A 15,194-nucleotide genomic window follows, 5' to 3' on the forward strand; every position below is an offset into this window, starting at 1 on the left:
ACCTGGCACCCCACACCTGCCCCGTGGTGCCCTCCTGACTCATCCTGGACTCAGGTCTCCCATGGGAGGACCAGCGGGGCTGCCCCAGCCTGTCTCCCTCAGCCTTTGGACTGATTGTTCATTCAGGAAAGAGCGGGAATGGGGAGCATAGGGAGGGAGGAGCTTTCGGAAGCACATGATAGCATCTCCAGGCACCGAGCCGATCCTCCTGTGAATACTTCAGCGTGATCTCCACCAATCAGGACGTTTAAGCCACAGTCATACAACAGCATTGTTATAGCCGACAAAACTAAATTTAGTTACTTAACGTATTCAGATTTCTCTGATTATCCCAAAGATAGTCTTTGTATAGTACGTGTGTTGGAATCAGAATTCAAACAGGGTCCATGTGGTACATCTTGTTCTATTTCCCCTGTTTGAGCGATGAGATACTTATTTGTAGAATTATCCCACATTATGATTTGGGTTGCCGTGTCCCTGGGGCCTCACTTCACTTCTTCTCTGACCCCCTCACCCTGGATTTTCTATAAACTGTTGGACACAGAATCTTTAAAAACAGCCTTATTGGGCTATACTGTATATTCATACTCGTTTCACGTGGAGCACTCAGAGTGCTCTAGAACATTCGCAGATGGGAGCATCCATTACCACAGTCAACTTGGAACATGCTCATCATCTCCAAGATGAATGCCATAGCGTTCACCCATCACCTCACCAGCCTCCCATGCCCTAATCCCATAGACCCCTGAGTTCTTCCCTCTGCACAGAATCACATAAATACATAGATTTTTGTGACTGACCTCTTTTACTGAGTGCAGTGTTTTCATCCATGTTGTAGCATAGCACATCCTTCCTTCCTTCATAGCCAACCCATGCTCCACTTACAGACGGTGCCGCGGTCTGTCTTATGGCAGGTCTGCTGATGGGCACTTGTATTATGAACAATCGTGCTGCAAACATGATGTCCGATTTCTGCATGGACGTATGTGTCCATTTCTCTCAGAACGTATGTATCCATTTGCCTCAGAGTGGATTTGTTGGGTCATGTGGTGATTCTGTAACCTGTCACTTGAGGAACCATCACGCGGTTTTTCAAAGCAGCTGCTCCTTTTGATATTCTGACTTTCAGTGTGTGAAGGCTCTCATTTCTCTACACCTGCTCCTACCCTTGTCATTATCCAGCGTTTTGATTCTAGCCGCCCTCGTGGGTGTGAAGCCGTACGCCATTGTGATTTTGACCTGCGTTTCCCTGATGACTAATAATGTCAAGCTTCTTTTCCTGTGCTTATTGGCTTTTTATGTATCTTCTTTGGAGAAATGTCTATTCAAATCCTTTGTCAATTTTTTTCTTCCTTCTTTTCAAAAATTTTCTTTATTGTGGTAAAATACGTATAACATAAAGTTGACCACCAAAACCAGTTTTAACTGCACAGTCCAGTGGTACTGTGTGCACAAAATTATATGGCTGTCCCCACCATGCATCTCCAGAACTCTTCTCTTCTTGCAAAACTCATTAAATAACTCTCTGTCCCCTCCACCCCCAGCCCCTGGCATCTACCATTCTACTCTCCATCTCTATGAATGTGACTCCTTGAAAGACCTCACGTTAGTGTAATCACATAGTATTTGTCCTTGTGTGACTGGCTTGTATCACTCAGCATAGTGTCCTTATTAGGGTTCATCCTCACTGTAGCAGGTGTCAGATCTCCTTCCTTTTCAAGAATGCATATAGTTGCATTGTATGGGTGGACCACATTTTGCTTCCCCATTCATTAGTTGATGGACACTTATGTTGCTTCCACATTTTAACTATTGTGGAAAGGGCTGCTATTTTTAAAAAAGATTTTATTTATTTGTTTGTTTATTCATTCATTCATTCATTCATTCATTCATTCGAGACACACAGAGAGAGGCAGAGACATAGGCAGAGGAAGAAGCAGGCTTCCTGCAGGGAGCCTGATGTGGGACTTGATCCTAGGACCCCAGGATCACGACCTGAGCCAAAGGCAGAAGCTCAACCACTGAGCCACCCAGATGTCCCCCAAATGCTGCTATTAACACAATATACAGATATCTCTTCGAGACTCTGCTATCAATTTTTCAGGTATCCACATAGAAGCAGAATTGCTGAGTCATATAATTCATTAACAATTTTTTTTTTTTTTTTTTTTTTTTTTTTTTACAAACCATCAGTTTACAGTGGCCACACCATTTTACATTCTCACTGAGCATACACAGTGCTTCCAGTTTCTCCTCATTCTTGCCAACACTTGTTTTCTGCTTTTTTGGGTAGTTAGCCATCCTGACAAGGGTGAGGTGAGATGTTATTGTATTTGCATTTCGCTGATGATGAGTGATGTTGAACATGCACTTATTGTTCATTTGTGGATCTTCTTTGAAGAAATGTCAGTTCAAGTTCTTTGCCCATTTTTAAATCAGGTGGTTTGTTTTTTATTGCTGAGTTTTATAATTTTATATATTCTGGATGTTAATCCCTTGTTAGACGAGATGCACAATTTACAAGTTGATCCCCCCATTCGGTGGGTTGCCTTTTTACTCTGTCGATAGTGCCTTTTAATGCACAAGACACGACAATTTTCATGAGGCCCAATGTCTCTGGTTTTTCTTTTGCTGCCTATGTGCTTGGCACCATATCTAGGAAACCACTGCAAATTCATTGTCTTGAAGCTTTTGCCGTATGTTTTCTTCTAAGATTTTTTGGTCTGATATTTAGGTCTTTGATCCATTTTGAGTTAATTTTTACCTATGGCATTAGCTATGGGTACTTCATTCTTTCATATGTGGACATCCAGTCTTCCCAGCACCGTTTATCAAAAAGATTGTTCCTTTCCTTTTGAATGGTTATGGCTCCCAAGTCAAAGATCCCTTGGCTGTATATGCAAGAATTCATTTCTAGGCCTTTTCTTCTTTTCCACTGACTTATATACCTGTCTTTATATCAGTACCACACTGTTTTTATGACTGTAGCTTTGTAATTAGTTTTGGAATCAGGAAGTGTGAGCCTTCAACTTTGTCAAATTTATTGGTCCTTTCAAAGAACCAGCTTTTGGCTTCATTGATTTCCTGTATTACTATTTTCTGTTTATCTCTGCTTTAATCTTTAGGCTGTCCTTTTTCCTGCTTGCTTCAGGGCTAATAAGCTTCCTTTTTTTAGTGTCTGAAGGTGGGAGGTTAGGTTATTTGTGAGTTTCTAAATTTTCCACCTGCTGTTGGGGAAAACAAGTGCTCATGTGGGACAAGGTGTTGATGGGAAGGATGTAAATAGTTGGCATACAAGGTTACAGGACTGACTCTTGGCATTGCAGCCCCCAGGGTCTGATGTGAACCTGGAACTGTGTCCACTCGGTCTAGAAAGGACCCAAACTTCACTTTTATTTAAAATCAGTGGGGGAGGCCAGGCAATGTGGCTGGGTGAGTCTATATCCCACTTGGGTTAGTTGTATTTGGGCTGGGGCCCCTGGGGGTGGAGGGTCTACTGGTGGGTCCAACCCAGGCTGAGATATTAGACAAAGGGCAGCAGGTCTGAGTGTGCAACTTGTTGCAATGGAACCAGAGTTTAATCAGCAAACATCACTGTCTGATGGCTTTGCGCAAGCTAGTGTGACCTTTTGGAAGAGAACGGATGTAATTATTCTGTTGTTGGTGGAGTGTGCTTGTTGATACACAATCTCTAAATGGTATTTCTAAGTCCCGGGCCCCTGATTTAAATGTTCCGCAGGCAGGTCGAGCCCACCATGCCTGAAGCAGAAGGTATGGGCCCCACTCCCTTGCCCACTGCCCTGTGGATTCCTTCCCATGCCTTGCCCCACCCTCAAGCTTTAGCCACGAGCACCTTCCTCCTCATGCATGTGTAGTTTATTTTTTTGAGGTTTTGCTTATTTACTTGAGATAGAGAGTGAGAGAGCATGCAGGAGTAGGGGAATGGCAGGCAGAAGGAGAGGGAGAAGCAGACTCCCCACTGAGCAGGGAGCACAGCCCAGGACTCAATCCCAGGACCCTGAGATCATGATCTGGGCTGAAGGCAGGTGCTTAACTGACTGAGCCACCCAGGTGCCCCTCATGCATGTTTAGTTTTATAAGGAACCACCAAACCATCTTCCAAAGTGGCTGTACTGTTTTTACAGTCCCACCAGCAGTGAGGAGAGTTCTCACTGTTGCACATCCCCTCCAGTACGTGGGGCTGTCGGTTTCTGAATTTCAGCCATTCTGGTAGGTGTGTAGTGGTGTCTTGTTGCTTTAATTTGCATTTCTGTGATGACATGTGATGCAGAGCATCTCTCCATGTGCTTGTTTGCCATCTGCATGTCTTCTTTGGTAAGATCTGATTGTTCTCTTGTTGTTAGTGTTAAGAGTTCTTTGTATATTTTGGACACTAATTCATTATGAGATGTGTCTTTTGCAAATATCTTCTCCCAGATTCTGGCTCGTCCTCTCACTCTCTTGACTGTTACTTGTAGAGCAGCATTTTTTAATTTTAATGAGGTTCATCTTGCTATTTCTTTCATTCTTGAATCAGGCCTTTGATGGCATATCTAAAAAGTCACCACCCAAACCACAGTCATCTAGACTTTCCCCTGTGTTATCTTGTAGGAGTTCTGTGGTTTTGCATTTTACATTAAGGTCTGTAATCCATTTTGAGTTAGTTTTTATGAAGAGTGTAAGGTCTGGTCTAGGCTTTTTTTTTTTTTTAATGTGGACACCCAGTTGTTCCAGCACCATTTATTGAAAATGCTATCTTTGTCTTTTATTTCCTTTTTTGGCTTATAACTAGGACTTCCACTATGGTGTTGAAAAGGAGTGTGAGACAAGACATCCTGGCCTTGTTCAGGAGGATGTTAGTGGTAAGATTTTTATAGGTGTCTTTATCAAGTGGAGGAAGTTCCCCCTATATTCCTGGCTTACTGAGAGTTCTTATCATGAATTGGTTGAATTTGTTAAATGCCTTTTCTGTATCTATTGATATGATCATGCAGCTTTTTTTGTCTTTAGCCTAATGATGTGATGGATTGTGTTAATTGACTTCTGAGTGTAGAAGCAGCCTTGCATACCCAGGATACATCTCACTTGGCCATGGTATGTAATCCTTTCTATACATCGTTGGATTCAATTTGCTAATGTTCTGTTGAGGATTTTTGCATCTGTGTTCACAAGAGATGTTGGTCTATAGTTTTCTCTTCCTGTAGTATCTTTGTCTGCTTTTGATATTAGAATAATACTGGCCTCATAGAGTGAATTAAGTAGTATTCCTTCTGCTTCTGTCTTCCGAATAAGATGGTAGGGACTTGGTACAATTTCTTCTTTAAGTGTTTGGAAGAAGTCACCAGTGAACCCATCTGGGCCAAGTGCTTTCTGTGTTGGCAGATTATTAATGATTGATTCAATTTTTTAAATAAACAGAGGCTTATTCAAACCATCTATTTCTTTTTGTAAGAGTTTTGGGAGGTTGTATCTTTCAAGAAATGAGTCCATTTTTATCTAGGTTATAAAATTTGTGAGCCTAGAGTTGGTTCTAGTATTCTTTTATTATTCTTTTAATGCCCACAAGATCTGTGGTGATAACCCTTCTTTCATTTCTGACATTAGTAATTTGTGTCCTCTCTCACTTTTTCTGAGCCTAGCTAGAAACTTATGAATTTTTATTTACCTTTTTGAAGGACCAGCTTTGGGATCATTGATTTCTCTATTGATTTCCTGTTTCCAGTGTTGTTGGGGCTCTGTGTCTGCTCCAATTTTTTATTCTTTCTTTCCTTCTCCTTACCATGGGTTTAATTTGCTCTTCTTTTTCTAGTTTCCTAAGGTAAAAGCTTAGATGATTGATTTCAGATCATTCTTTTCTGACCCACATAGCAGGGGGGTCCATACAGACACCTCTGTGGGCTGCAGGTTCTCTGGGCAGGAGCCAGACTGGAGTTTTAGCAAGTATTTATGGAAATGGAGTGAACTGGCCTACTTCCTTAGGCAGTAAATTTATATGACTTGCCTCTTCTGTGTGCCTTTGTTTGCATGTGTGTGTGTTTATAGTAGCCAGCCTACGTCCTCCAGAGATGCTGACCACTGGGCTCTCAGCTTGGGCGGCATGTTGGAATCATGGGGGTTTCATGAAACACACTGGGGGCCAAGCCCCTTCCTGAACTCCTGGGGATGCTGGCCTGGGCATGGGGCTTCCTGAATGCATTCAGGTGGTTTGGATGTGAGCCCAAGTTGACCCTCGTGTCCCAGACACTTCCCTGCCATAAATCCTCAAGCACCCCTGTTGCCCCAGAGTTTAAATGAGTGTTAATCATAAGAAGTAGGAAAAAGAAGTCAACATACAGGCAACACCCCAATGGTAGTCTCAAGCTGAGCTATTCCTGCCCCTCACCTCCAAGAAAGGGGCCTGTCCATGCCACCCCAGGATCTTTCTGGGGTGAGAATTCTAAAGAACTCAGGAGGATTAAAGAACTTCAATGAAAAGATGCCCAAAAAGATTTCTTTGTGAATGTGCCCATTAGGTTGCCTCCTTGGTGAGCAGCTCAATGCCCAGGAGTTGGGAGCTGTGGCCCGGTGGGTCCTTGCCCCTCTGGTGCTTACAGAGATGGGTGGGGATGGTGTCCTGCCTCAGAGTGGGACCCTAGGAGAGGGAAACATCCTCATTTCAAAGCCTCTGCTGTTGCCTTTGTCGGTAGAGCCCAGAGCATATGGCCCAGGGGCTTTGATGGGCCTACCTGGGGTATAGACTTGGAGCAGGAATGAGATCAGGGCAGAAGGCTCAGAGATCAACATCCCATTGGTGGGCCAGTGGAGCAGGAGAGACAAGAGGGTCACATTAGGGGTAGGGGTGAGGATACTGGCACAGGTAAGGGAGGAGGAGCATAGATGTGCCCTCAGAGTCCCTGAGGGAAAAGTGGGGGAGGGCTATTTGCCCCAGGGGAGGGATGGCTCCCAGCAATAAGGCTGGAGAGAGAGGTCAGGCATGCAGGGCATCCCAGAGCCATTGGGAGGGCTAAGGGCCTGGAGGGTAGCCGGTGTAGCCAGGCACAGGCTTCCTGCCCCATCTCCCACCCTCCTCCAAGGAACAGGCCTCAGGGGGATCCTGTCCAGACCAGACTGGGAGACTGCTCCTGGTCAGGCTTCATCTGTCTTCTTCAAGTGGAGTCTACACAGGGCCTGTAACAGCTCAGGGACCAGGGCACAGGCCCAGTGAACAGAAGGAAGTGGTGGGCCTCCCCCCTCACCCCTAGGTGTTCACTTGCTCAGGAGAAGCTGGTGGGCAGTCATGGTTCAGGTTCCAGAGCCGCACGGCCAGCAGTGTGTGGTGCTGCCCCTGCATCCCCGACAGGCTCACCCTCTGGTGGGAGGGGCTGTGGAGCAGGAGAGAAAACACTGGCAGGTGGCGGGGGGGGGGGGGGGGGAGGATGGTTGGGGAAGGTGGGTAGCAGGTGACCCGCTGGACTGAGCAGCCGCTGACGATGACTGGGGACTTTGCAGACGTGTCTCTGAAAGAGTGGGGATCCCCAGGGAGGTGCCGCTCCAGGTCCCAAGGCCTGGCTGGCTCTGAGCACGTGTCCTCTGTCATCCACCTGTGTGTCATGCTTTCCTGACCTCTGTGTCCCTCCAGATCCGGACGAAAGACAGGGTCTTTGACAGCATCAGCCACCTCATCAACCACCACCTGGAGAACAGCCTGCCCATTGTCTCTGCCGGAAGCGAGCTCTGCCTCCAGCAGCCGGTGGAGAAGACCCTGTGACCGGCCAGCCACCCTGTCCTGACCTTGCGCCGGTGGTCAGGAGACCTGGTTCTTCCCGGGAAATGGGTATGGGGGGTTCCGGAGACTCGGGCCACTGCCCACAGGCTCAGAGCCTCATCCAAATGCTCCAGGAGGAAGGTGTCTGGAAAGTGCAAGTTTCATAAACTTGTTCCGATTTTCTCCTGTGCATATTAAAGGTGTACATACCTATACATCCTGTACAAATTATCCCTCTATATTTATATTTTTTAAGACTAAGAAAGATGTAAGACTAATGTTCTGTGCTGTATGTTTTTAATGGGGAAAAAAGTTTGACTATAGTTGTCCGGGTTAAAATTTAATTCAACTGACCCATTCTACTGAGAAATTCCACTAGGAAGGTGTCACCTGCAGTTTTACCTGATAAGCACAACACGGGGACAAGGAGCAGGAGGACTGGTCCTCAGTGCAGAGCCATAGCAGAAGAAGGCGGGATGCCACTCAAGGGAGTTTAGCTCTGCACGTAAAGCTCCAGGAACTGCTGGTCCAGGTGGTTGCTGCTCCAAGTTGCTGGCGCTCCTGCTCCTCCGTGATGTTGCCTCCACCCTCCATCCCCAGACCGTCCCCGTCACACCTGTGTGCTCGCGGAGCAGGTGGTTCCCGTGCTGTTCCGGGTGGTTCCGAGCACAGGAATGCTGGCCTCCTTGACCACAGTTGTTCAGGGGTTCATCAGGATCTGTTTGACTGACACATGTGGCACAAGATGAGCCTCCACGACCGAGATCTGACCTGGCCAACATTTCCCTTGTTTTCATCTGTGTGCGGAGGGCTGCTTGGGGCAAAGCCATGCTTCCTGGGTCCTTCTAGCCAATACGATGATGGCAGGTTGCTGGGGTAGCTGCTAGGAATGTGCCCCCATCCCTGGCATCCAATAGGGAGAGATGCATGTGTATGAGCTGCGTCAAAGGCAGATGTTAACACGAGCGCTTGATCCGGGACTCTTCTTGCTCTACGTTTGCCTCGGGTTGGTGACTCAGGAGTGTGGGGAACTAGTTGAGGTTTTGTCTCTCGAGTGGTTGGTGGGTAAAGGATCTGCTGTCTCTACAACAGATTTCCCAAGTGCTCTGTGGAAAGGGCCCATACCCCTGGCATCCCTTTGTCTGGGTTCCTTCCTTTGAGCTAAAACACTCTGATTTCTTACCTGATCATTCGGTGTCAACAAGGTTTCTGACTTAAAAAAAAAAACAAAAAACAAAAAACACCTGGGTTGAGCTTACCTGGTGACTTGACACATGCTGTCTTTTAAAAGCCAGAAGCTTCCATTCGTTGGTTGGTGCCCAGTTGTGGGCACCACAGCCTAGGCTCCCATCCCGTGCAGTCCCTCAGCAAGTGGCAGCCTGGGTCAGTGCAACGGGACTTTCTGCACACTTAACAGCAGGTCGGTAATAAATTCTGTGCTTCAAGAATGAGGCGTTAAGGGTAGATTTTACAAACTCTGAGGAGTAAGAATTCTGCAAAGTTAGACCAAATGAACCTGATTTCTGTTCCTAGGGTGTGTGTGTGTGTGTGTCCAGGATGGAAGATGGGGTGGAGCTCATGGGCAGGAATGGGTTGGGCAGGTCCACAGGTTTTGTGTGGAGCCCTCTTAGGACTTTTTGTCCTTCGAGGGTCTAGGAATCTAAGACAACAGTGGCTTAGGCTTCTAGAATGTTCCACTGTGCATTCGAACTAACCTAGGACCACCTAGCTCTTCCTAGAGCAGTTCTGGTTTCAGCCATGGCACAGACACCATGCCCCATGTTACCCAGAAGTAGTGGGAGCTGAACAGGGCTGGGGCAGCAGCTGGTGGGGTTCCTGCCCTGTGGTGATATAGACGGGGGGGTGGGGTAGCTATGGGAACTGCCCTGTGTCCCATCCCCTGCAGCCCCGCAGCCCTGTACACACACACACACACACACACACACACACATCCCACCCGCGTGTGCAAGTGTCCACACATATAAAAATGCATAAAACAACTTCCCTCTCAACGGCCTGCGAGGCCCAGCAAGGGCATCTTAAGCACGCACCCCAAATGCTAATGTTTAAGGGCGAAGTAGGAAAGGCTGGTGAGGGACCCTGAGCCCCGGGACATTGACCTGCCTCCTCTGCCCTCTCGGGGAGGCCAGAAGTGAGTGGTCTGCAGGTGTGGGAGCTCTTGCTGTGAAGTCACTGGTTAGCGCAGTGGTGGTAAGCAGTATAGATCACGTTTCTTTGCATGAGAATCCATTTAGAAAATTAGAAATATTGGGGGGAGATCAAATTTTGTTTCAATTTTAATTCAAAATGTGTACTTTTGAGTTCAGATTCCAGGATTGCTTATAATAACAGCATTGCTGTTGGGAAACTGTGCTCCTTCGTAGCCACCGGGGCGCCCTGCAGACCTGGCGGACGGCTGCCACTCCCTTGCCCGTGTCCCCCGCCATGTGATGTATGGTGTGGCTTTAGGGGTCACCTCAGCTCCCCCACAGTGCTGTGTGATGGGCACTATGGGGAGCCTCACTTGCTGGTGGAGAAACTGAGGCACAGTGGGCGGGCAGAGCTGTTGTGCTCCCTGCACGTGTCTGGGCACCGCCGTGTGCCTGCAGCTAGGATTCCTGGGCTAAGACGGGTCTCACCCTGCGCAGCCTGGGGCCCCCCTGCCTAGTCAGACTGCATCTCTGCCAGGGCAGGGCTGCGTGTTCCGGGACCTCTGAGTCCCTGGCTACGTACACTGCTCACTGTGCCTGGACCCCTGGAGCCCATGGTGGCCTTGGGCCCGCTGCTCCCCAGGGGCCCCTGCCTCTCCGCCCAGGCCTCTGGGTGTGCTGGGAGTGTACGGCAGGTCAACATGGGCCCTGGAGACCCCTACCCCCCACCGCCACCCCCCTCACCCTCGTGTGTGCATTAGTGGCATTTTCAAGGGCCGTCCTTGCCCCACGAGAGCCTAGGCATTCCCCGTGGGGCTGTTCCCAGTGGTGCCAGCGAGCTCTGATGCTCAAGGCCCCGAGGCACTCATGTCTGATGGCCGACACGTCCTAACATCTCCCCATTGCGGCCGATCCCAACTCTGTCCCCCCAGAAGCCACCACTCTTGGGCTTTTCATACTTGAGACGCCACAGGACCCAGGGGCCGCTTTGCTGTGACCTGGGTTTCATTTGAACAACCATCTGTTTAGCGCTGTCTCGGGGGTTTGGGAGGCTGGGTGGACAGGAGCCCTGGTGCAGGACATTTGGTGTCCCAAGGGGTCATGAGGAGGAAGGCAGCACGGGTGATGCCCCATGAAGGCAGGAGAGACAAAGCCTGTGCCAAGGGCAAGGCCTGGCTTGGGAGGAGTGGGTAGGGCAGCCGTCAGGGTGGCCCCCGAGGGCCTGCGCTCCGATGCTCGCCACTGCCTCCTGGCTCCGGCCATCCTGGGCTCCTTAGATGGAGAGCTCCCTTCAGGTGCTGCCTGATGCCTGGTGGCTCCTTCACATAAGTGACACATACAAACTGATGTCCTGGTCCTTCTTTGCCTGAATGGGTCCCTAGGTGGAGGCATTTCCTGCGAGATCACAGGCCTCTGTCAGAGCCATGTGGCCACCCGCTTGTCGCTCGGTGTCTCTGGGCGGTGGCTGGCCTCCTGCACCCCGCTGCTGTGAGATGGAGCGGGAGGTGCCAGCGAAAGGACAGAAACAGGAAGGACAGGTGCTTCCCAGGATGCTGCATGCACAGGCATGATGGTTCTCTCACCGCCCGCATACGTAGCACACCTGGGGTCCATTTGAGCCCTTCTGTGGGCAGTGTGATAGGCTGATTGGAAAGGGGACGGAGATTGTGGAAATACTGCACTGGGTCACGGTATGTCACAGACAAATTTTGGTCATGAGTTTTAGGATAATATCTGGCTCTGTAGTGAAACTTTAAAAATGGGTCCTGAGAATGATGAATTGGAAAAACCACTTTACAGGAAGGTATTGTGAACCTGGGTGTGCCAGGGGCCCCCAGAAGATGACCAGCAAGGGAGTGTTAGAGGATCGTGAAGCTGCAGAAGCCCCTTTCAGTGGGGCACCTGAGGCCAGGTGACCCGCTGGAGTGTGGTGACAATTAGGAGCACAGAACTTATTAGGGTCCTTTACAGTTCGCGTATAAAGCTCAGCCCCTGGTAGAGAACGACACATAGCTCTTCCCTCCTCATTGGGTTCGCATTTATGCTCATTCTTTTTGCAAAATATATAAAGACGGGAGTCCTACATGGACAAGGAAGTGTTTGGGGCTCTTCAGAGACAGACTCCTATAGGGCAAGTCACCACCATGTAGAAGACTAAGGTCACCAAGGCTCTGAGGGACAGCAGGAGACAGGCCCGGGCACATGTCAGTGCTCACCCAGCAGCGCCTAGCCACTGGCCCATCGCGGGTGGGGAACAGGCCCTGTGCACACCTGAGCCGGGGATCCTGGGCAGAAGGACAGGCTTGCAGGCTAAGCGGGCCTGCAGGCTAAGCGGGTCTGCAAGGGGCCCACAGGCCCCACCCCAGGAGTCTGTGCAGGGCCCAGGAATTTGCATTCCTAGTAAACTGGGCAATGCTGGTGGCAAGTGTGGACTTTGAGGACCACCACCAGGTGCGGTCCCCCGCCAAACTATGGCTTGCCGAGGGCTTCCCCCACCGCCCCCCCGCCAAACTATGGCTGTGTTTTCCCACCACCTCATGTCATGGAGCCCAGAGTCTGTGCTCTGAGTTTTAAAAGTGGAGGATTAATAAGCATTTAAAACTCCATGCAATCACTGCTGGCAGATAAAATGCCATCTGCCAGCCACAATTTATTTATAATGGGGTTTATACATATTTATAAGTTTGCAAGCAACAAATGCACAGTTTTAAAACTGGCACATTTTATAGCAGCCAGGAAAACTGCAATTTTATACCAGGACTTTGAATGTCAATCGCGCACATGCACACATACCTATGCTGATTGTGACGGGTGTGCACCTGTGTGTGCGCACATGCAGCCTGGCCACGAGGCTTGCGCCTCAACACTCCTCCCCGCGCTTCGGTATTTCTCATCAAGAAGGACACGCAGAAAGTTAAACAGATGTGAAGCATTTGGGGACTGCAGGTCCTGGCCTCTGCAGACACGGCGGGGCGGGGGGGGGGGCAGGCTCCTGAATGCTGTAGGACGTGGGACCCACCTGCAAATGGAGCAGGAGCAGACAGGAGGGCCACAGGGGCGGGGGGCCGCTGTGGAGGTGACACAGGGGCAGCAGGGGAAGACGAGGCCAAGAGGGCAACGGTGCAGGAGGAGGGAGACAAGAAGGAGGGTCTGGGGACAAGCAAGTCCAGCCTCACGTCCTGCTTCCACCTGGCAGCATGCAGCGCGGGTCAGAGGACAGAGAGGAATGACGAGGGGCCAGCGTGGAGAAGCTGTCCCCAGCAGGTGCGCTGGGCGTGAGCATCTGCCTGGGCACAGCCATGTGCGCTGCCTGGCTTGTAAGCATTTCCGACCAGCCCCCTCTTGGCCTTGTCTGTGCGTTGGTTCCTGTGTGGCAGGCACTGGTGCTGGGCTCCTGGTAGGAAGCGGACATGCACAGGGCGTGACAGTGCAAGAAGCCTGATGGCTGGCGTGGTCAAGTGCAACAGGGCCACGGAGGCCGGGGCTCCCAGGTGGGCCTGGGGAGTCTGCAGGTTTTACGAGCTGGGAAGCAGGTGGGAGGAAGGCAGGGTAGAGGGTGTGGGGGGTGGGGGGCAGGGAACGAAGGACTCCCTCTGGCTCCTCACCTTCTGGAGGACTGGGAGGACCATTGTCATTCAGGGAAGCACCAGACGTGAGGCTTCCACTAGGTCACTTCCTGTGTGGTTGCTTCCTCATGCAATGTAGTGGGGAGAAATCCGCAAGTGGTCCTGTGTGCCACAGCCGACAGCTCGCGCTCACACGGGACATTTCTCCCACAACCAGATTTTCTACCTAAGCAGCCATCAACACAGCAGAAACATCTGTGGGCATATCCATCCCTGAACACTGAATTAGCTTTTTCTGTAATGACCGTGTGTCGGTGGCAAGTGGAATGTTCTCTGCTCATTTGCCTTTTGAATAAAACTCGTTCCAGAATAAATATCGTTAAAAATGAAGTATGTGGATGTTTCTGTGCATTCAGAATTAAACATCTGATGTTAAAAATCCAAGGATTAAGAGGGAACTCCGTGTAGAATTTCATGTGTCACGATGTTTCTTACTCTTTGACGAGTATTCGGATGGCAAAGTTATATCTGCTGATAAATATTATTTGAGAATTTTGTGTTCTGTCTTCCATCAACTTCTGTGGAACAAATAAGGATTGCCGGGAAGGTGTCTGTCTGTCTGGGGATGTTGCTGATTCATCACTTTATTCCGCATGGATGCTGGAACGGCATTTGGATTCCAGGGAGCGGAATTACCAAACCGATCTCAAGCTTTCCATGCGCCGTTTCGTGCAAACTGGGGACGCCCAAGCCGTGTCTGGGGGACAGAGCAGAGGCTCCACAGCTCGGCGGGGAAGGGGGCAGCTTCCACAGCTTCCTTCCCTCTGCGAACCCACTTCACTCCTTCAGGAAGTGATGTGGCTTCAGTCAGGGCCCCGTGTGCCTGGGGGCGGCCACCGAGCAGAGGGGCCACGTGGAGTCCCCCAGGGTCCCTTCCGTCGCCCGGGGCTCGTGTGGGCCATGCCACCCTTGTCCTTCTCACTGGTTAGCAGAAAATGTGCCTTCATTTTGGGGATCACGGTGTGTGCATTTCTGACTCTGTAGCAAACCCTTTGATGTTTTGACTTTGATACGAAGAAATATTTGGGTGTTCAGGTTTCGTCCTCGTGGAGACAATTTTGAAGCATGGACTTGGTGACACTGAGATGTTTTCTATCCCACGCGCCCTGTTTTGTGTCTGTGAAAGGCTCCTTACCGGCGCAGAACCCGCGCCCCCCTCCCCCGGGTCAGGGGTGCAGAGAAGCAGCCGAGATCTCTGGTTCACTGTTTCAATGATCGTCGGTGTAACTGTGAGCAATAAAGGATTGTGTAAAAAGTCTTCTGCGTGGGTGGTGGACCTTGCTTTGCCTCACGAGGGCGGGGAGGGCAGGTTGGGACCTTCCCATAGGGAGCAGGTACCCTGCCATCCCCAGACACCCCGGTCGCCTGCCATGCTTCACCCTTCGGCCCATGGTGCCGGGGGCGGGGGGCGGGAGGGCCTGGCAGCAGCAGAGCTGGTGGGGTGGGGGTCACGGCTGCCTGGTGGCCTGGGGCACAGTCCAGGGCGCGGCGGGCTGTGGACCTCGCCAGGGCTGTGAGATTTCTCCATGAACATCAGACCAGACCAGTTAGGGTGAATGCAGGCCTCACTCTGGGATGGACGTGCATGCACACGCACATGCACATGGACATGCACACAGACACATGCACTCACAGGCTAGAAGTCTCCCTCTGTCACCTAGGGCGCTGGGCAAT

General features: G+C 50.2%; 1 protein-coding gene across 1 annotated transcript in view; it reads left to right on the plus strand.

Annotated features, from left to right (window-relative positions):
• Window positions 1-14,778, plus strand: part of SHC3 (SHC adaptor protein 3) — a 108,995-nt gene extending 94,217 nt beyond the window's left edge. Inside the window, exon 12 of the mRNA XM_025423594.3 lies at window positions 7,619-14,778. Within this exon, the coding sequence (XP_025279379.1) occupies window positions 7,619-7,747 (129 nt within the window). The 3' untranslated portion in view covers window positions 7,748-14,778. The remainder of the gene's footprint in view (window positions 1-7,618) is intronic.
• The last annotated feature ends 416 nt before the right edge of the window (window positions 14,779-15,194 follow it).

This window comes from Canis lupus, chromosome 1 (genome assembly GCF_003254725.2).
Source record: "Canis lupus dingo isolate Sandy chromosome 1, ASM325472v2, whole genome shotgun sequence".
Lineage (NCBI taxonomy): Eukaryota > Metazoa > Chordata > Mammalia > Carnivora > Canidae > Canis > Canis lupus.